This window comes from Mytilus californianus, unplaced genomic scaffold (assembly GCF_021869535.1).
Source record: "Mytilus californianus isolate M0D057914Y unplaced genomic scaffold, xbMytCali1.0.p SCAF_11, whole genome shotgun sequence".
NCBI classification, from domain to species: Eukaryota; Metazoa; Mollusca; class Bivalvia; order Mytilida; family Mytilidae; genus Mytilus; species Mytilus californianus.
Window position 1 is genome coordinate 12,380,852 of NW_026262593.1, and position 21,520 is coordinate 12,402,371.

At 32.9% G+C, this 21,520-nt stretch overlaps 1 protein-coding gene across 1 annotated transcript; it reads left to right on the forward strand.

The window, feature by feature from the left end:
* Positions 1 to 120: 120 nt before the first annotated feature.
* On the forward strand, positions 121 to 18,288 carry LOC127719573 (NADH dehydrogenase [ubiquinone] 1 beta subcomplex subunit 5, mitochondrial-like). Its single transcript, XM_052225794.1, has 6 exons — positions 121 to 298; positions 2,859 to 2,950; positions 5,636 to 5,702; positions 7,144 to 7,205; positions 9,173 to 9,279; positions 17,983 to 18,288. Exons 1-6 carry the CDS (start codon positions 193 to 195, stop codon positions 18,125 to 18,127), a joined length of 579 nt encoding a protein of 192 aa, XP_052081754.1. The 5' UTR covers positions 121 to 192; the 3' UTR covers positions 18,128 to 18,288.
* The last annotated feature ends 3,232 nt before the right edge of the window (positions 18,289 to 21,520 follow it).

The window sequence follows — 21,520 nt, forward strand, 5'->3', positions numbered from 1 at the left end:
ACACCAAATATAATTTCTTATAATGTTATTGGATAATAAATGGAAATTTATGTTTTTTTTAAATAAATTTTATATAAATTTTTATTTGTATGTAGATTATCAATAATTGTAACTGGTCCCCGTTCACCATTTGTAGCGGACACTTTTTATACTGTTCCCAGTCTTGAGGGATCACCTTGGGAAAGGGATACGATGGGTGTCCTTAGTTGCTTAAGACCCTCTATTGTGAGAGGGACAAAACAAATAATTTCATTCTCGGCACAACAAAATTCTCTTGCAGCTAAGACTTTACAGACTGGTATGATTGTTGAAATAAAACGCGATACGGTTTTCTAAAATCGATCATGAATGTGCTAGACCCACAGTCCACACACAGTTACTCATTAATTTAATCTTTTATATATATATATGTAGGCCTCAAATCTATGTCCAGCCTCAAATCTGTGTCCTATCTTCAGATCTTTGTCCAATTCTATATGGTGTCATAGAAGTCACAAATCTGTGGTCCTTTCTTTTACCGTTGTTCACAGGCACTTGTTTCTCAAATTTTGTTTACTTATATAGCTGGGACTATTATACTAACGGGATTAGAATCTCAAAGGATTTTCCTTATGATATGACCTAATTACCTCCATGAGATTGTTCAAGAATTGCGATGATGTGGAGAGTAAAACGTCAACGGCTGTGTAAATTTAAGGAATAATTCTAAACGATCCTCAAAAACTGTTTATTGTTTATTGACAATATTTAAACAAACAAAATATAATAGTCATTTAGAATGACACATGAAAGAGAGATTTTCTGGTTGTGAAGTGATTTGAAGCGTCGTGAAATGGTCAGTGATATATCACATGTATCATGTTTATGGTCAACGTTTTTTTATTTATTCATTGTTATTATTCCTTAATTTGCATTTAGGCACACTTCTATAAGTAAATATATTCTTATATAACTTAAATAAAGCGAAAAAGTTAAAATTTATTGTTTTTTGCTTACGAAAGAAATCAATTTAATGACATACCATCATCGATTGCAATAATAATTTTCTACTAAAAAAAATTTGCAATCGCAACAGCTAATATTTACAAAATTATTTATTTTGAAGATTACATATTTAAGAGAAAATGGCAATTAATTTCTCATTTGAATATACACGTCTCCGACAGTATGACATGTATATTAGGTGTGAATTATTTGATTACCAGGTAAATCACAAGATGTTCTAATTGCTGAGGATAAAATTGACACCTTGTACACAAGAAGTTGGATGGTTACGACACAACAGGAGTCCAAACTCTTTGAAATCAATTAAATTCCCTATGTGATTTAAAATCTAAATAACTGTAAATTTTATCGTAAAAATAATAAGGTTTTATTAAATGGAGAGGGAGATACATTTTTCGCTTATATTTATCATAACTTGTTTCCTCAATGAATTAAATTTTACAGATCTAGAAAAAAATAATTTTGGCCAAAAAAAAAAAAAAAAAATTTGGGGATGGAAAGACACAGGAGATAAGGTGATATTATATATTTTTCAATTTAATAAGTTTTTTTTTATTGTATGTGAGTTGATATTTAGACAATAGAAACAAACAAAAATGAAAGAAAATTATAATCGCAATTGCCGTTTTCTCTGATAAAATAAACTTTTGTTTCTGTCTTATTGTCTATTTTATCATTTTGGAATTAATTAGATATTTTTAACTTTATTAAGACACAGAAGGAATATTCTTTGCTGTACATGCAAAATCAAAGAGTACATATTGTATCAGACAAAATAAAAGTTAACTCATTCATTGTTAAAAAATGAATAAAAGACAGTTACATTGTACCTTTGATCGGCATGATCGGTAATCAAATGTATAATAATAATTTTCTACTAAGAAAACAATTTGTGATCAATAAAATTGTGTTACTTTATTTTAGATCTCAGTTGTCTACATTCAACATTTGATTTCAATCAGTAAACTCACAATTTGTCATAAGGTACATACAGGAACACACATTATAAATCAGTACAACATGTTCAAGGTACATACAGGAACACACATTATAAATCAGTACAACATGTACAAGGTACATACAGGAACACACATTATAAATCAGTACACCATGTACATGTACAAGGTACATATAGGAACACACATTATAAATCAGTACAACATGTACAAGGTACATACAGGAACACAAATTATAAATCATAAATTAAACTCCGTGGGGTGAACCAACGCCTGTGTGAATCATTTCGATAGAGTCCCTGAAGTGGATACCTTGGTATGCAGGGTTGTCAAATTATGCACATGAATGCATCATTTAAATAATACTCAAAATTGACAACAACACTTCAAATGGTCTGCAATTTTATTTGCTATATGGTCTACATGTTATCTAGATGTAATATGGATTTCATATTTTTTGGGCTGCTGTCTGAAGCATAACTCACAATTGCTTGCACATGATAATAATCATTTAAAATGGCTCTATTATGATAACACAGTATAAAAGTAGGTAAATGTGGTATAATTGCCAATGAGAAAACTATCCATCAAAGTTCAAAGTAGATGTAAGCAATTATAGTACATGTACCAATTTTACTGCACCGAATGCCCATTTAGACAATTAATATCTTCATTGTACTCAAGGCGAAACTTTGAAAATCAAAAACCAAATACAAACATTTTGTCTCTGGTGGAAATTTGTCTCATTGGCAATCATACTGAATGATGAATCTTCTTATTTGAATGTTGTAGAGCTGATACAACAGCTTGTTGTATACCGGCACTGTGGAATCACTTATTTTCGAGAGTACTAATAACTAATGAATCCACAATTTGTGAAATTCTGTATAATTACAGGTGTTGTCAGACATATGGGAGGAAATGCTGGACCACCTACAATGATAAAAACAGCTTCTAGAAGTGTCTACAATACTCTCAAAGATGAATTTGTATGTATTATATAATAGATATATAGGATTTTAAGGGTGCACAATACTGTGAAGGGTGAATATTATGTGTATATCACTTTATTTCTTGTTAGATACTCTACAGATGATTCCCCCTTATCAACATGAGTAAAAAACCTTGAATGATATTAATTATAAGGAAAAATCAGAAATTTAAAGTAAACATTTTTGACTAGTCTGGAAAGAAAGCTGTTGAACGTGTTGACAGCAAAGACAATTTTTGAAAATAACTAGTACATGTAGTAAATATCTGTAAATGTTGAATATCCTTGTTTGAAGTTTTTAACATTTTATCATGTCAAGGCCTTTATATAGCTTGCTATGCCATATGAGTTTTGCTCATTGTTGAAGGCCACACAGTGACCTATTGTTGCTAACAATAAACATTTATATCATTTGGTCTCTGGTTGATAGTTGTCTCATTGGCAATCATACCACCTCATTTTCATGCTTTGTGTTTTCAGGTTTGATCTGTTTGTGATTAACAATATGATGATTATAAATTTGTCTTTTCCAAGTCTGATACTTTGTGAGTGATGGTTTTTGCTTACCGGTATATCTTAATGTTTGCTTAGAACTGGTCATTAAGGGAGTTGGTGTGGATAACTACTGCAAATTTAATTTACAATAAACTCAGGACAATTTGTAACAGGGTTCCCACTACCTTGAAAACTGTTAAAAGCCTGGAATTTTATGTCAGTTATTTTATAGGCCTGGAAATGTCCTTGAATTTTGCAAACTTGCAATCTTTGATAAAACCTGGAATTTTTAATTGTTCAGCATGTTACTCCACACTGTACAATAATTTCTGTACAGGTAAGCTTTTCCAATTTATTATTTCTTAAAGTCAAAAGTTACTTTAATAGGTTTCTTCATCTATGTCTCTCATACCATCCTTGAAAATAGACAAATATCCTGGAGAAATCCTGTAATGATTGGTTGTTCTAAGGGTAGCACAAACAAAAATGCAGCTCAGCATGTTAGTGTAGACCAAAACAGGGTTCATGGTCACATTAAACATTATTGGCTTGAATATGCATATATAGATAATTTACCATAGGCCTTTAGAACCATATGTCCAACCACCACCACTTGAAAATGCTCCTTAGAAAGAACAAGAACATATATATATATATATATTTATTGATATTTGATTGACAGTGCCTACAAATAGACTGAAAGTTTGGGAAAAGTTCCTTCAGTTGATATCATTTGATCTTTACCAATCTTTGTTGGATAATGCACCTTTAAATGAAAACAATCCACATTGAAAATGAGATCACTGGATCAAAGGTCAAGGTTACAGCAATATGTCAAGCTCTAAAAAGAAAAGATAAGCTGGGAATAAAAGGGGACTGCCAAAAAACATTAGGAATGTAACTCTTATATTTTTCATCATCCTGAATATGTATGAAATGTTTGCCCCTGGAGGTTAAGCAAACAACAAATAATTAATCCATCTTTTCATTGATATTACTTTTAGACATTTGAGCTGCTTATTCAGGTACCTGTGATTTTATTATTAGGTAAAAGGAATGTAAATGGGCAATCTTCCAGAATTGTATAAAATTTTGTCAGCAACTAGAACATTTCCAAATGCTCTAGTTGCATGCAAAATTTCATATAACTCTATGAAATATCCCATTTATATACATGTAACATTTAAGTTATATCTTTTTATTTTTGTTTTGGTTATGAACCATGTGTAGTGATAGTGTAAATATTCTTTAGTTCCGACGTTGGAAAGTTCCGGTCAGAAAGAAATAACTAGCCGAAAAGTTCCGGAGGAACTTATTAACTAGTTACTTTGTTCTTCCTCTGGTTTAAAAGTTCCACCGGAACAAAGTGACTAGTTGAAAAGTTCCAACGGAACATATCAACTAGTTAGAAAGTTCCTTTTTGACAAATTAGTCAAAACCGGAACTAACAAAGTAGCCCAAAAGTTCCAACGGAACTTATCAACCAGGCAGAAAGTTCCATTTGGAGAATTGATGCAAAGTAAAAGCGCAACATATTATATTTGAACCTTTCAAAGGGAAACCAAGATACTGAATATACCATATTTCGTCTTTTTTGTAGAAAGAGGGGGAAGAATGAGTATCAGTATATATAAGAGCAAATCATTAATTTACAAGAATACCCAACGCACTGAAAGGGGTTTCTTTGGGGACAAATATGCAAAATTAAAGTTGTATTTCATAGCTCACATAAAACGGAATAAGTTGCATTATCATGCAAATTTAGTATTCATAGTACCCTCAAGAGAGGGAAGAATACCCCCCTCCTCATGTGGTTCTTTGCATCAATTCTCCATATGGAACTTTGTGACTGGTTGATAAGTTCCGTTGGAACTTTTGGGCTAGTTTGTTAGTTCCGGTTTTGACTTATTTGCCAAAGAGGAACTTTGTGGCAAGTTGAAAAGTTCCTTTTTCCGGAACTTTTCAACTGCACTCGGAATAAAACAACTAGTTGGAAAGTTCCATAGGAACGAAATATCTAGTTGAAAAGTTCCGCCGGAACAAAGTAACTGATGGAACATAGTGGCTGTTACAATAGCAGGGTACAGAATGACTTGCAATTTATCTTTACTTGTAAGTTATCTCCCCTGTGTACTGATAATGTGACTACAAACAGAATGACTTACAATTTATTTTTCTTTTTTTACAGCATTTCTTTTTCTGGGTAGGAGCTATACCATGTATATTGATAGTAGCAGCCTTCAACATCTTTGGTGGTTTGTATTAATTACTGTTATATTTTAGCTCACCTAGTCAAACTCTTACACAAATCATCTTTGCTTTAACTACTGGACCAAATTAAACCAAACTTTGTATAGTTAGCTTTAAAATTGTGTACAATGATCCCACTGGTCAACCAGCATGGTCACCAAGGCTATGAATAGATCATATGGGTACAATGGAAGTATTGTCTATTATTAGATAAAGAAAATGTTTAAAATGTGAAGATCTGCATAGTGTCTATTTTGTTCAAAATCCTTATATAAGTTATTGCCCTTAAATTGGCTTAATGCTGATTTTTACCATTTTTTCTTTGTCCATTATCTTGAAAACTATAGTAGATAGAGAGTATGTTGAAATACCAAAAATGATCAGTAAGGCAAGATCTTCAAAAAGTCAAAATAGACAAAATCAGGAGTTATTTCCCCTAACTGGACTTTGTCAATGCAAGACATAAATCACTAGTTAGGGGAAATAACTCCTGATTTTGGCTATTTTGATATTTTAGGTGTTCTACTGAGGATGTTGGCAGCGTCAATGTAGTAATTTGTGATTAGGTCAAATTTATAGGGAACCACTAATGGTAGGTCAATGATATTTGGTATGCAGTTGTACTAACATTTGCACATCTCATTTCCCCTGAGAATATTTAGCCCTGTCCCCTCAGTCATGGTCGATTGACTTTGAAACTTGCTTAATTTACATGTATTGGTTTGTGATTAGGTCAGTCTAAGGGGAACTATTAGTGGTAGGTCAATGACATTTGGTATGCAGATGTATTAGCATTGGCACATTTCATTTCCATTGAGATTGTTTGGCTCCCCTCCTTCGGTCATGGTTCATTGACTTTGAATGTTTTACATTATTTACATTTTAATATTTGTCATAAGATCAGTTTAAGATGAAAGACTAGTGTTAAGTCAGTGATATTGGGTATGCAGTTGTATTGCCATTTGCATGGAGATTATATGGGCCCACCCCCTCATCATAGTTTCGTTGACTTTGAAACTTTTACATAGTTTACAAGTTAAAGTTTGTGTTTAGGTAAGGTTAGTTTGAAGGGCACTTCTTATGATAAGTCAATGGTATTTGGTATGCAGTTTTATAAGCATTGGCATTTCACATTTCCATGAGGTTATTTGGCCATGCACCTTCAGTCATGATTCAAAAATTATAATAGATACATGTATAGAAAAAATGCTCGCTTGTGGTGGATGCAGAGAAAGGATGGGGTCCTCTTAACATATCTTCAGATTAATTTCTACCAAAGCAAACAGTAAAATAGAATCCATAGATAAAACCAAATATTGTAAAATTTGCTGCAAGACGTTAACATTTCTTCAATCAGACAAAAATATTTTTGTAAAATAAATTACAACCTGAATGATTTCATTGTTCCTTTGCCAAGAAAGTAAGATTTGGTACTTTTATATTTAGGTCAGGGAGAATTAACAGATATACCTGAAGGTTACCAGCCTCATCATTGGGAATATGAAAAGGTAAAGTAATACAATATACATGAATGGTTTTTACTCTCCCTTGCTTCCCAAATTCAATTTGAATAAAATGTACATTCAGGGACTTTTTTAACCCCTTGAATTTGAAAATTAAAAAGTATTATAAATCTGTTGAATCATCAGATGTCAAAAAGGCATTAGTTTGTCTGTTTTCTGTAAGACATATTGTTTTATGAATTCAAACCCCTTGCTTTTATTGAAAACCACAAGTTTTGCAGCACTTGAGATTACTGTTTATGAATACGAGAAATGGCCTTAGTCTGGCTTAGGGCTGTTCCAGAATTAAATGCATGGAGGGCATGGGTGGCTCTTTATTTAGACCCCAACCTCCCGTAATATAAATTTTCATTCTACTAATAAGTCTTACAAATTTAAAGGAAAGTGTAACAACCCACAATTAATTAATTTGAGTGCCTCTCATCCCCCTTCACAATCAATTTTGGATCGGCCATTACCAAAAAGGATGTTTGCCTTTTATTGGTGTATGCCAAAATGAAAATTTTTGTAAGGTTGTTATATTTTTACCAAAACATGAAAGTAACACCAAATTTTTGTGTTGCCTGAGACAAAGGTCTGGAAGCAAGACAAATGCTTTACTTTGACAGTGATAGCAAAGTCAATACTTTTGCATACAGTTGCTTCTGAATTTTTTTGCTGTATATGTATCTCATTAGCAAGTATATTGTAAGGATTTTATTTTTCTTAATCATACTTTTATAATTCCAAAATGCTATGAAGTTGTGTACATCCGAGGGGAGGGGATATATTGTTTAATGAAAGTAAGATCACTATTGAATTTGAGGTCACTTTGTTGAAGTTAAAGGTCATAGTTCCTAAACGTAGTGGTTTCTGGATTCTAAATCAAATACTACAAATGGGATTGAAAACATACTTGGATATATGGTCATATATAATGAGAGGAAATCCCTATGTTTTGTGAGGTTACTATGCAAGGTCACATTTAAAAAAGACTGAAATTAGTTTAGAAAAGTCGTATCAGGATGCTTAAGATCAAACACTGCATATGGGATTGTAACCCTACTTGGATATGTGGCCACATTTAATAAGAGGATTCAGAGGAAGATTCTTAATGATTTTCAAGTCACATGGTCTAAGATCAAGGCCAAAGTTACTTAAAAGGTAATATAGATTTATGCAATATTACTGTCTAAAATCATTATTTGATAGGGGGCATGGTGAATGTGAGCTTTCTCACTAAAGTTTCTGAAATGGCTAGTGAATTTCAAATTATTTGAAGTAATTGTTATTTATATAGATATAGCTATTAAAGTATTTTGTAATATCAGATCTGATGCAATATAAAAATAAGAAAATTTGGTATGATTGTCAATGAGACAACTCTCCACCAGAGACCAAATAACATAGAAATTAACAACTATAGGTCACTGTATGCCATTCAACAATGAGCAAAACCCATTCCGCATAGTCAGCTATAAAAGGCCCTGAAATGACAAATGTAAAACAGTTCAAACGAGAAAACTAACAGCCTGATTTATGTTCAAAAGAATGAACGAAAAAACAAATATGATATAAAGCAACAAACGACAATCACTGAACTACAGGCTCCTGACTTTGGACAGGCACATACAGAATGTGTCAGGGTTAAACTAGTTCAAAGGCGCATAACCTCTCCTAACCTGGGACAGTGGTGTAACAGTACAATATAAGAACAAACAATAAAAATCAGCTGAAAAGGGCTTAACTCATCAGATCGATACAAAACAGAAATACATCTGACAAAAACACAGACCAGACATGGCAGGGTACTTATACATCCCCACAACAAAAAAGACACCAAGTACAGATCTGAGAGTACTTGCAGTTACTGACAGCTAATTCAAAGCCAATAACAACTAATAAAAACATCATTCATCTAAGACTAAAATAACAATCAATGAATATATATACAAAATATTTTGTAATTTCAGCATCCCATAAGACGTTTCATAGCTAAACATTTTACAGTACCTCTTGAAAAAGTATATGAAAAAAATCTCCACTACCAATGGATGGATAATGCAAAAAACGAACAGAGGTATATTAACACTCCTTAATTAGCTCACCTCAAGAAAAGGGTCAAGTTGTTAGCTATTCTCATCACTCCTTAATTAGCTCACCTCAAGAAAAGGGTCAAGTTGTTAGCTATTCTCATCACTCCTTAATAAGCTCACCTCAAGAAAAGGGTCAAGTGAGCTATTCTCATTGCTTGGCTTCTGTCTTAGTCATACGTTGTCATTGGTTATCTTTTACAAAAATATTTTTCTCTGAAACTACTGGGCCAATGAAACCAAACTTGGCCACAATTATCATTACTGTATTGTGTTTAAATAATGGGTTTAATAATCCAAACTACATGGCCGACATGGCTAAAAATAGAATATAACATGGCTAAAAATAGAACATAGGTGTAAAATGCAAGTGTTGTCTATTATCTTGAAAACTGCAATAGATAGAGAAAATCTGACGAAACAGAAATATCAGAATGTTGAAATCTAGTACTGTCCATTACATCAAAACTGTCGGACTACTCTTTGTAGGAGTTATTGCCCTTAAATGACGATAATTTTGCCATTTGTTTCATTTTGCCTATTATCTAGCAAACTATAATTGATAAAGAGAAACTTTAAAGAGCAAAAATTATCAGCAAGATCTACAAATTTTTGAACAATGTCACAATCTTTGGTCGACTCCTTAAAGGACAAACTGTGGATTCATCAGTGGGTATTATTTGGTGGATACCAATTTTTATGGAATTCATGGGTACAGGTGAACCTCAAATTTAAATGTCCAATGAAAGGCAAGTTTTCTATAGGCTTGTATGCAGACTTTGTCATAACCATGAAATCAAATATCCAAGATAAATGTAACTTTTCCTCAATCCACGAAAATTGATACCCATGAAAATAAATGAATCCACAGTATTGCCCTAAATGACAGGTTTTTTTTTGCATTTTTGGCCAAAACTTAAGTAGATAAATAGAGAAGAACTGTAACTGTCAAAAATGCTCTGATTGAAAAGATCTACAAATAGTTCAAAATTTAATTATATATAATGATGATTTTTACCCATTTTTGGTCAAAACTATAATAGATAAAATTACACTTCCGATTTTAAATGTAGCACAATTCAAACTACAACATTTTTATTAGTAATTTCCGAATTTTCAAATAAAGTTAATCATATTTTCCCCAACCAGAAAAAGGGTGGAGGAAGTTTTCAAAAGAGGCAACAAAATCTCTGGCTACCAATTTGAGGGAAAATGATCCCCTTTTTAGCTCACCGGGGCCCTTTTGTGAGCTTATGCCATCACTTGGCATCCGTCGTCTGTCGTCGTCTGTCATCGTAAACTATTTAAAAAATCTTCTCCTCTGAAACTACTGGGCCAAATACCTTCAAACTTTAACTAAATGTTCCTTAGGGTATCTAGTTTATAAATTGTATCCGAAGTTTTGATTCTTCGACAAACATGGCCGCCAAGGATAAAAATAGAACATAGCAGTCAAATGCAATTTTTGGCTTATATCTCAAAAACTAAAGCTTTTAGAGCAAATCTGACGTTGGGTTAAATTGTTCAATTGGTCCAGATCTCTCAGCTCTGAAATTTTCAGACGAATCGAAAACCCATTGTTGGGTTTCTGCCACAGAATTGGTAGTTTTAACAAAATTTTGCAGTTTTTATACGACCGGAAAAATATTTTGCGGTCGTATATTGGTATGACGTTGGCGTCCTTGTCGTCGTCGTCAAAAGACACATTGGTTTTCGCACTCTAACTTTAGTTTAAGTGAATGGATCTTTATGAAAATTTCCCATAAGGTTCAATACCACAAAAGGAAGGTGGGGATTGATTTTGGGGGTTATTGTACCAACTGTTAAGGAATAAGGGGCCAAAAAGGGGCCAAAAATAAGCATTTTTGTAACTTCCAGACATAACTTGTGTGTTAGTGTATGGATCTCTCTGACATTGTACCACAAGGTTCCATATCACAAAGGGAATGCTGGGATTGATTTTGGGGGTAATTGCCTCCAAATTTTAGGAATTATGGGCCAAAAAGGGGCAAAAAACAAGCATTTGTCTAGTTTCATGACAATAACTTGTGTGTAAGTGTATGGATCTCTCTGACATTGTACCACAAGGTTCCATATCAGAAAGGGAATGCTGGGATTGATTTTGGGGGTAATTGCCTCAAAATTGTAGGAATTAGGGGCCAAAAAGGGGCAAAAAACAAGCAGTTTTCTAGTTTCATGACAATTACTTGTGTGTAAGTGTATGGATCTTTTTGAAATTGTATTACAAGGTTCCATATCACAAAGGGAAAGCTGGAATTGAGTTTGGGGGTAATTGCCTCAAAATGTTTAGGAATAAGGGGCCAAAAATAAGCATTTTTCTAGTTTCCAGACAATAACTTGTGTTCAAGTGTATGGATCTCTCTGAAATTGTTCAGCAAGGTACCATACCACAAAGGGAAGGCTGGGATTGATTTTGGGGGTAATTGCCTCAAAATTTTAGGAATTAGGGGCCATACAGGGGCAAAAAAAAACAAGCATTTTTCTAGTTTCAGGACAATAACTTGTGTGTAAGTGTATGGATCTTTATGAAATTGTACTACAAGGTTCCATATCACAAAGGGAAAGCTGGGTTTGAGTTTGGGGGTAATTGCCCTAAACGTTTAGGAATTTGAGGCCAAAAAGGGGCCAAAAAACAATCATTTTTCTAGTTTCCAGACAATAACTTGTGTTCAAGTGTATGGATCTCTCTGAAATTGTACTGCAAGGTACCATACCACAAAGGGAAGGCTGGGATTGAGTTTGGGGGTGATGAATCATAAGGGGGTTCAAAAAATTTGGCTGGGGGATTTTTTTTTCTCCTTTTTTTTCTTTAAAATTTTCCATTTTAAATTGGTTATTTCTGATTAATATATAAAAGCAAATAATAATGATATGGTTTGAATAGGTAAATTAAAAGTTTTTAAGTTTTTAGACCACATTATTCTGTGTCAGAAACCTATGCTGTGTCAAATATTTATTTACAATCCAAATTCAGTGCTGTATCAAGATTGAATGTTGTGTCCATACTTGCCCCAACTGGTCAGGGTTCGACCTCTGCGGTCGTATCAAGCTGCGCCCCAGCGGAGCATTTTATTTGTTATTATTTTGAATATTATTATAGATATATATAAACTGTAAGCAGCAATAATGTTCAGCAAAGTAAGATCTACAAAAAATTTAATATGACCATAATTGTCAATTGACCCCTTCAGGAGTTATTGCCCTTTAAAGACAATTTTACACAATTTGTTCATCAAGTTTGCTAACATTTAAAAATCTTCTCCTCTGAAACTACTGGGCCAATTACCTTCAAACTTTAACTAAATGTTCCTTAGGGTAACTTGTGTATAAATTGTATCCGAAGTTTGTATCCATCGACAAACATGGCTGCCATGGCTAAAAATAGAACATAAGGGTCAAATGCTGTTTTTGACTTATATCTCAAAAACTAATTCTTTTAGAGCAAATGTGACGGGGGGTAAAATTGTTTAATTGGTCAAGATCTATCGGCCCTGAAATTATCAGACGAATAGAACAACCCATTGTTGGGTTGCTGCCACCGAATTGGTAGTTTTAATAAAATTTTTCAGTTTTTTCTTATTATTTTGAAAAAATATTATTATAGATATACATGAACTGTAAGCAGCAATAATGTTCAGCAAAGTAAGATCTACAAAAAAGTTAATGTGACCATAATTGTCAATTGACCCCTAAGAAGTTATTGCCCTTTAAAGACAATTTTACACAATTTGTTCATCAAGTTTGCTAACATTTAAAAATCTTCTCCTCTGAAACTATTGGGCCAATTACCTTCAAATTTTAACTAAATGTCCCTTAGGGTATCTTGTTTATAAATTGTATCCGAAGTTTGTATCCATCGACAAACATGGCCGCCATGGCTAAAAATAGAACATAAGGGTCAAATGCAGTTTTTGGCTTATATCTCAAAAACTAAATCTTTTAGAGCAAATGTGACATGGGGTAAAATTGTTTTATTGGTCAAGATCTATCGGCCCTGATATTATCAGACGAATTGAACTACCCATTGTTGGGTTGCTGCCACCGAATTGGTAGTTTTAACAAAGTTTTGCAGTTTTTTCTTATTATTTTTCTTATTATTATAGATATATATAAACAGTAAGCAGCAATAATGTTCAGCAAAGTAAGATCTACAAAAAAGTTAATATGACCTAAATTGTCAATTGACCCCTTAAGGAGTTATTGCCCTTTAAAGACAATTTTACACAATTTGTTCATCAAGTTTGCTAACATTTAAAAATCTTCTCCTCTGAAATACAGGTGAGCGATTCAGGCTCTTGAGAGCCTCTTGTTGTACTTATTATGATTATCTAAAAGTTCATGGCCAAAATGTTTCTAGAAGGGGGCATGGAATGTCAAAAGTTTGATTCCCAGCTATATCAGCGAAAGATTTTAGATTTGTTATTTGTTGGTTCTCTGCATGTCATCAAAGACATGGTGACATATTCTTGCAGATGATTAACTTGTGAACTAGCATGTTTGAAAACTGACCCAGCATGTCAGTCAGGTACAAAACTGACCCAGCATGTCAGTCAGGTACAAAACAGGGTTCATATTACATTAACATGTTCTTGTCCTGAATATGCATTTAATTTATCACTGGACACTAAACAGCCATTCATCGTCATAATCATCCAGCATATATCCACTACTTTTATTAGAAGTAGACAATACAATATCAATAAAATGATCCTTTAATAATAGACGAGCTTCCAAAAGAATATATATATGATATTCTTGAAGAAATATGTGTAATGACCCCAAATGTCATCAAGCATTGATTCCTCTGTTGCTGAAATAAAAAAAAATCAAGGAAAAATATCATTAGAAGTAATGTTATATTTTGTCATTTGTTGTTCATGAATGGAAGGAGATGTGGGATATATAATCTTCACAATAGACAGGTGTCAATATGATTTGTCTACCTCTGAATCTCTTTAAGTCTAAAAAGGTTGTGAATAAATCGAACAGATATTCCAAAGGTCTGCCATCAACACCAATTTCTCCAAATAACAATCGTCCTGAACATGCATGAAATATTTACCACTGGACATTAAGCAACCAACAATCAGTCAATCAACCTAATAGCAAAATAAATCTAGATAAGACATCTACTGAAGAATGGACATGGACATGCATAAGTAGCGGGATTTATCTAAACCCTGCCCCTTTTTAATCTTAATGATGCACACAAATATTGCTGTATCATTGTATGGAATATGAATATACTGTGGATTCATTCATTTTCATGTGTACCACTTTTGTGGATTGAGGAAAACTTACATTTTCGTGGATACATGATTTCATGGTTTTGCCAAATCCTGCAAACATTCCTATAGAAAATTTGTTATTCTTAAAAACATTTTAATTTGTTGATCTCCTGGTATTGGTATTCAACAAATAATCTACAGCATCACTTCATAAAGGAGTTGGTTCACTAACTCATAATTTTGCCCCCAAGAATCAGAAATATTTTAACTGCGATAATGTTGTGAAAATTTGATGAAAACATGAAAAGATGTCCAATTGTTTCAGTTTAATAAAGAAGATTTTCATTAATTTTTGCATACCGGTAATTATGCATTTGTGATGTCATTAATATGGGTGAATTGGACTAAAACTAGATTTATTTCCTAATTGTGAAAAATTAAGAACAGTTTTCTAAACAAAATTAACAATTAAGTTTGCTGAAATATTCTTTATTTACCATATTCTTTACTTTTCAACCAAAATTTCAATCGTCAAGTGGTGGCACCATGTATGAAATCATGAAAAAAGGTAGAATAAAATGCTCCGCTGGGCGCAGCTTGATACGACCGCAGAGGTCGAACCCTGAACAGTTGGGGCAAGTATGGACACAACATTCAAGCTTGATACAGCACTGAATTTGGATTGTGATTCAATATTTGACACAGCATAGGTTTCTGACACAGAATAATGTGGTCTAAAAACTTAAAAACTTTTAATTTACCTATTCAAACCATATCATTATTATTTGCTTTTATATATAAATCAGAAATAACCAATTTAAAATGGAAAATTTTAAAGAAAAAAAAGGAAAAAAAATCCCCCCCAAATTTTTTGAACTCCCTTATGATTCATCACCCCCAACCTCAATCCCAGCCTTCCCTTTGTGGTATGGTACCTTGCAGTACAATTTCATAGAGATCCATACACTTGAACACAAGTTATTGTCTGGAAACTGGAAAAATGCTTGTTTTTTGGCCCCTTTTTGGCCCCATATTCCTAAACATTTAGGGCAATTACCCAAAACTCAAACCCAGCTTTCCCTTTGTGATATGGAACCTTTTAGTACAATTTCATAAAGATCCATACACTTACACACAAGTTATTGTCCTGAAATTAGAAAAATGCTTGTTTTTTGCCCCTTTTTGGCCCCTAATTTCTAAAATTTAGAGGCAATTACACCCAAAATCAATCCCAGCCTTCCCTTTGTGGTATGGTACCTTGCAGTATAATTTCAGAGAGATCCATACACTTGAACACAAGTTATTGTCTGGAAACTAGAAAAATGCTTATTTTTGGCCCCCTTTTTGCCCCTTATTCTTAAACGTTTTGGGCAATTACCCCCAAACTCAATTCCAGCTTTCCCTTTGTGATATGGAACCTAGTAGTACAATTTCAGAAAGATCCATAGACTTACACACACATTATTGTCATGAAACTAGAAAACTGCTTGTTTTTTGCCCCTTTATTCCTAAAATTTTGAGGCAATTACCCCAAAATCAATCCAAACATTCCCTTTGTGATATGGAACTTTGCAGTACAATTTCAGAGAGATCCATACACTTGAACACAAGTTATTGTCTGGAAGTTACAAAAATGCTTATTTTTGGCCCCTTACTCCTAAACGTTTCTGACTAATGTTTTTATACGACCACAAAAAATTTTCAGGACAATAACTTGTGTGTAAGTGTATTGATCTCTCTGAAATTGTACCACAACGTTCCATATCACAATGGGAAGGCTTGGATTGAGTTTAGAGGTCAATGCCCAAAACGTTCAGGAATAAGGGACCAAAAAGGGGCCAAAAACAAGCATTTTTCTAGTTTCCAGACAATAACTTGTGTTTAAGTGTATGGATCTCTCTGAAATTGTACTACAAGGTTCCATACCACAAGGGGAAGGCTGGGTTTGAGTTTAAGGGTAATTGCCCCTAACGTTTAGAATTTAGGGCCAAAAACAAGCATTTTTCTAGATTCCAGACAATTACTTGTTTTTATACGCCCGTTTACGGGACGTATTATGGTATACCGTTGACCATCTGTCCGTCCGTCTGTCCGTCCGTCTGTCCGTCCGTCTGTCCGTCCGTCCGTCGTCAACATGTCATCATTTAATTCAAAAATGCTTTAACCAATATGCATGAAACTTTGGTGAATTGTTTATATCTATTGACGTGAGCTCCCTTTCGTTTTTTATAAATTTCAGATCTACCATTTATGAGTTTTGGGGTTTTATTCATTAAAAAAGGGGGGATTTTCCAGTTTTCAGACAATAACTCAAAAACAATTTCACCAATTTGCATGAAACTTTGCTGATTTGTTCATATCTATTGACCTGAGCTCCCTTTTGTTTTTTATAAATTTCGGATTTACCGTTTCCGAGTTACAGGGTTTTATTCATTAAAAAAGGGGGATTTTCCAGTTTTCAGACAATAACTCAAAAAATATTTCACCAATTTGCATGAAACTTTGGTGAATTGTTTATATCTATTGACGTGAGCTCCGTTTCGTTTTTTATAAATTTAGGATTTACCGTTTCTGGGTTTTGGGGTTTTATTCATTAAAAAAGGGGGGATTTTCCAGTTTTCAGACAATAACTCAAAAACAATTTCACCAATTTGCAAGAAACTTTGGTGAATTGTTTATTTCTATCGACATGAGATCCCTTTTGATTTTTATGAATTTCAGATAATATGTTTCCGATTTATGGGGTTTTATTCATTACAAAAGGGAGGATTTTCCAGTTTTCGGACAATAACTAAAAAATGCATTTTTATGAAACTTTAGTAAATTGTTTATTAAAGTTTATGGAACTCTCTGAAATTTTTTTTTCAAATATTTTTTTTCTTCAATTGAAATTTCAAATTTTTCCAAGGGGGGGGGGCAAATTTTTTATATATATAACAGATTAACTAAGTATTGTGCAATTGCACAGTATTACGCAATTGCACAGTATTACGCAATAGCACAGTATTGCACAATAGCACAGTATTGCGCAATAGCAAGAAATCTTCAGTTGAAAATAAATACAAATCTTTTAACCAATTTCAATGGGATAAATTTAAAGTCTTTTATTATTGGGGGTTCTAACCTTGTACATGTATTACTATTTTGGATATTGGGCCCCATTTTTAAATTGGTCTACATTGAGGTCCAAAGGGTCCAAAATTAAACTTTGTTTGATTTCATTAAAAACTGAAAATGATACATTTAACAATACATACACATTAGATTTTTTCAAACAATTAAAGTTTAAAAAATACACCTTTACAGGGCCGTTTATTTAAGTTATTGCTCTACTCCCTTCTGGCATCTGAAGTGTTTTTTGGCTTTTCCTTCAAGGGGAAAGCTCAAACCCAAATACTGGAAATAGATAACTGAGATATTTTTTTTGTCATTTTTTTTCAGAATTATAGCGCGGAAGGTGAGGAGGATGATGAGAGATAACCAGGATTATAAAGCTTGGTTTTATATACCAGTTGATGTCAGTGGAAAGGAAGAAGCCGCAGGACATAGAAGGAAATATGATGAAAGGAAAAGTTACACAGAATAATCATGTGACCATAGGGACTTTGTTAGTGTTAGAAATGTTCAATTAAATAATGTTTCATGGAAATGTACAAATTCTGTGAATTATATTGTTTGGTTCATATTTATCATTGAAAGGATTTTATAAAGGATTTTATGATTAAAGAAAAGTTTAAATATTGTAAATTGTTAGTTTTTATTGTCGAGTCTGTGACTTCTGTCGCAGAAAGATCGACATAGGGATAGTGATCCAGCAGTGGCGTCGTTAACTAACTGCTTAAAAGCTTTGTATTTTAGAAGGTGGAAGACCTGGATGCTTCATACTTTTTATATAGATGCCTTATGTTATGAAGTTTCCGTCTGTCATATGTCCATTGTCCTTGACCTCATTTTCATGGTTCAGTGACTACTTGAAAAAAAAGTTAAGATTTTTTGTAATTATGAGTAATAGGATAACTATATTTAGTATGTGCGTACCTTGCAAGGTCTTCATGCCTGTCAGACAGTTTTCATCTGACCTCGACCTCATTTCATGGATCAGTGAACAAGGTTAAGTTTTCGTGGTAAAGTCCATATATCAGATACTATAAGCAATAGGTCTACTATATTTGGTGTAAGGAATGATTGTTAGGTGTACATGTCCACCTGACAGGTGTCATCTGACCTTGACCTCATTTTCATGGTTCAGTGGTTAAAGTTAAGTTTTTGTGTTTTGGTCTTTTTTTTCGACGAAGTCGAAGGGGACTTTAGGTTTGCTCTCTGTCCGTCTGTCTGTCCATCCGTCAGTCCGGCAAATCAGTTTTCCACACTTTTTTCTTCATTCTTGAAGATATTGATTTGATATTTGGTATATAGTTTTCTCTAATTCTTCGTCAATTTATCCCTTTCTGCACCCATTGTATAAAAAAAATTTAATCAATGTGTGGTTCGTTTGATCTCAGTTCTTCATTGGTTAAAATCCGATTATGACGTCGAATTTTCTTGCTTTCTTGAATTTCCTGTTGTGACGGCATGAAAAAAGGCGACCATGCCTGATGACGTCACATAGAAAGAGCACATCTTTTTGCAGATCATTCGAAAAGAATAAATTTGCCTGCGTATTGTTTGAAAATCATTAGAGAAACAGATTCCACCACCAAATCACGTGTAATACGATATTTATCCACTCTCGACAGTTAAATTTGAAAATTTAACTGTCTCGAGTGGATAAATATCGTATCACACTCGATGCAGTGGTAGAATCTATATTTATCATGACAAGTTATAGATCAAGTTCGAATTTATTCGTATTTAATCTGACCTTATCAAATTTGAAAAGTCGTCATTATGTTAAATTTCTATCGACATCAGTATTATTTTTATGACTAATGCTTTATAAGTTTTCTTCAAATTAATAAATTTCACATTTATTCTTTATCTAGCATAAAAATACAGAGATGTGGTATGATTACAAATAAAACATTTATCCATTAAGACCAAAGGGCAAAGATGTGAACAAGTATAGGTCACTGTATGGCCTTCCACGATGAGGAAAATCCATACTATTTTCATAATAGGTTTTATTCATGGTTTAAAGTTAGCTGAAAGATGTTTACCACAAAAATATGAAAATTTAGATGCATGTGGAAATTTTTATATCAACAATTTCTCCTAATAAAGCAGGAAATAGATTTCCGATGCCAATTCGACCAATTCATACATTTGAACACCCGAACAAGTATTTTTTTTGTCTGTCTGGTTTGCCCATGGACAAGTAAAAAATAACACTTGACAAATTCAATTTATAAGAAATATAGAGTTATTTTCACAACTTATTAAGATGTATTATTTTAGGCAAACGAAACCAATGATCAACATGTGAAAAACATATTCAAGTCTAACATCAATGTTTTTTTCTCGATTGATTTCTATCGAGATGGATAAATATCTCATAAAAACACATACACCGTGTAATCAAGACAAAGGGAATGAAAATAATAATGATGAGTCGAGTAAAAAAAAAAACAGAAAAAATATTGAAAATGAGATCCAAATAAAGTCCATCTACCTGTAGCTAAAACATGGCTGGATCACAGCACCTACAAATTAAGTGCAATGCTTTGGTGCTGAAACATGAACAAGTAACAGAGCCTTAATTCTGTTTGAAATAAAATACTGTAAATTCAGAAATTATTGTGAGGTTTTGATTACCATGACAAGAAATTCCTCCAGAATTTGATTATTCAACCTATAAGTCAAAGGTCACAGCTAAATGAAGGTCATGAGGTAACTGCAGCCTTCAAACCATCTTATGAAGAAACATTTTCATACCAAATATCAGAAGTCTTAGTAAAAAGATAAAAAAAAAACAAAAAGTAGAAGAAATCATACTAAAACAATATGTCCCTTTGAATGGCAGACATAACACCCATATATTGACATACTCTCAAACAAAATTTTTAATTCATTCCAATAATCTCAAGCTCTGTGTTTGTCATTAACATACAACAAATAAAATTAACATCAATATTTTATTATATTTTCATGTTATCCTTAACAATGCACTATTTGTAATTCATTCATGGAAATTTAACATTTAATTAAATGTTTCACATTCATGTACTTGGAACAACTTAAAAATCTGATTAATACATTTACCATTCTATCCATACATATAATAAACATCCAACATTATCTCATTCAACAGAATCTTAACAGCTTAAAATCAAAGGAAGTTACAATACAGATAAACAAATAGGTGAAGTTAGTGAAATAAAATGTAATATGAATAGGCAGTGTTCAAGTCAGTCAAGTTGAATAATAATGTTTAAAACCCTTGAAAATGCTTGAGTGAATGGTTGGTAAAAAACAAATAGCTTTTAGGTCAAAGTATCTGAAGAAGAAACTTAAGAAGCTGATATGGAGAATTGTGGCACATTAAAAATCGTGAACAGACTGGACCCAGATGGACTATATATGTATGCCGGTACATTATGGAAAAGTACTGTTTTTATTGATGGGGAAATATGTGATTAGGTTCAAATTGTATGATTTAGATGCTTTTTAAAATCTTATTATACATCTTGTATCTCAACCATATTTTTTAATTACATTTACAAATGTATTCATTATTAACAAATTTACATCTTTCAATTTTCTTCTTTACAAAGAGTAAACTTCCTAAGTTGATAAATAAATGTAAATTGTATGTGTAGTACGATCAATGGCAATTGTGCTGTATCAGCCATCCATGATGATATCGATATTAGTCTCGGTTGCAAAGGCTTTATCACAACTTTAATCTCTTTAATCTGTATGACGGCACTTCATCGATATCAGTCACCCCTGCAAAGGCTTTATCAAACCCCTAATCTGTATGACGTCACGTCACATGAAAAAAAATCTACTTGAGATATATAATAAAGTGTATATGATATGG

Bases quoted from the DNA above. Each gene is read 5' to 3' on its own strand.
- LOC127719573 (XM_052225794.1), top strand. From the start codon at position 193: ATGGGTGTCCTTAGTTGCTTAAGACCCTCTATTGTGAGAGGGACAAAA. The intron at 299-2,858 runs GTATGATTGTTG...GTATAATTACAG, and splicing joins AGCTAAGACTTTACAGACTG to GTGTTGTCAGACATATGGGA. The intron at 7,206-9,172 runs GTAAAGTAATAC...TTGTAATTTCAG, and splicing joins ATCATTGGGAATATGAAAAG to CATCCCATAAGACGTTTCAT.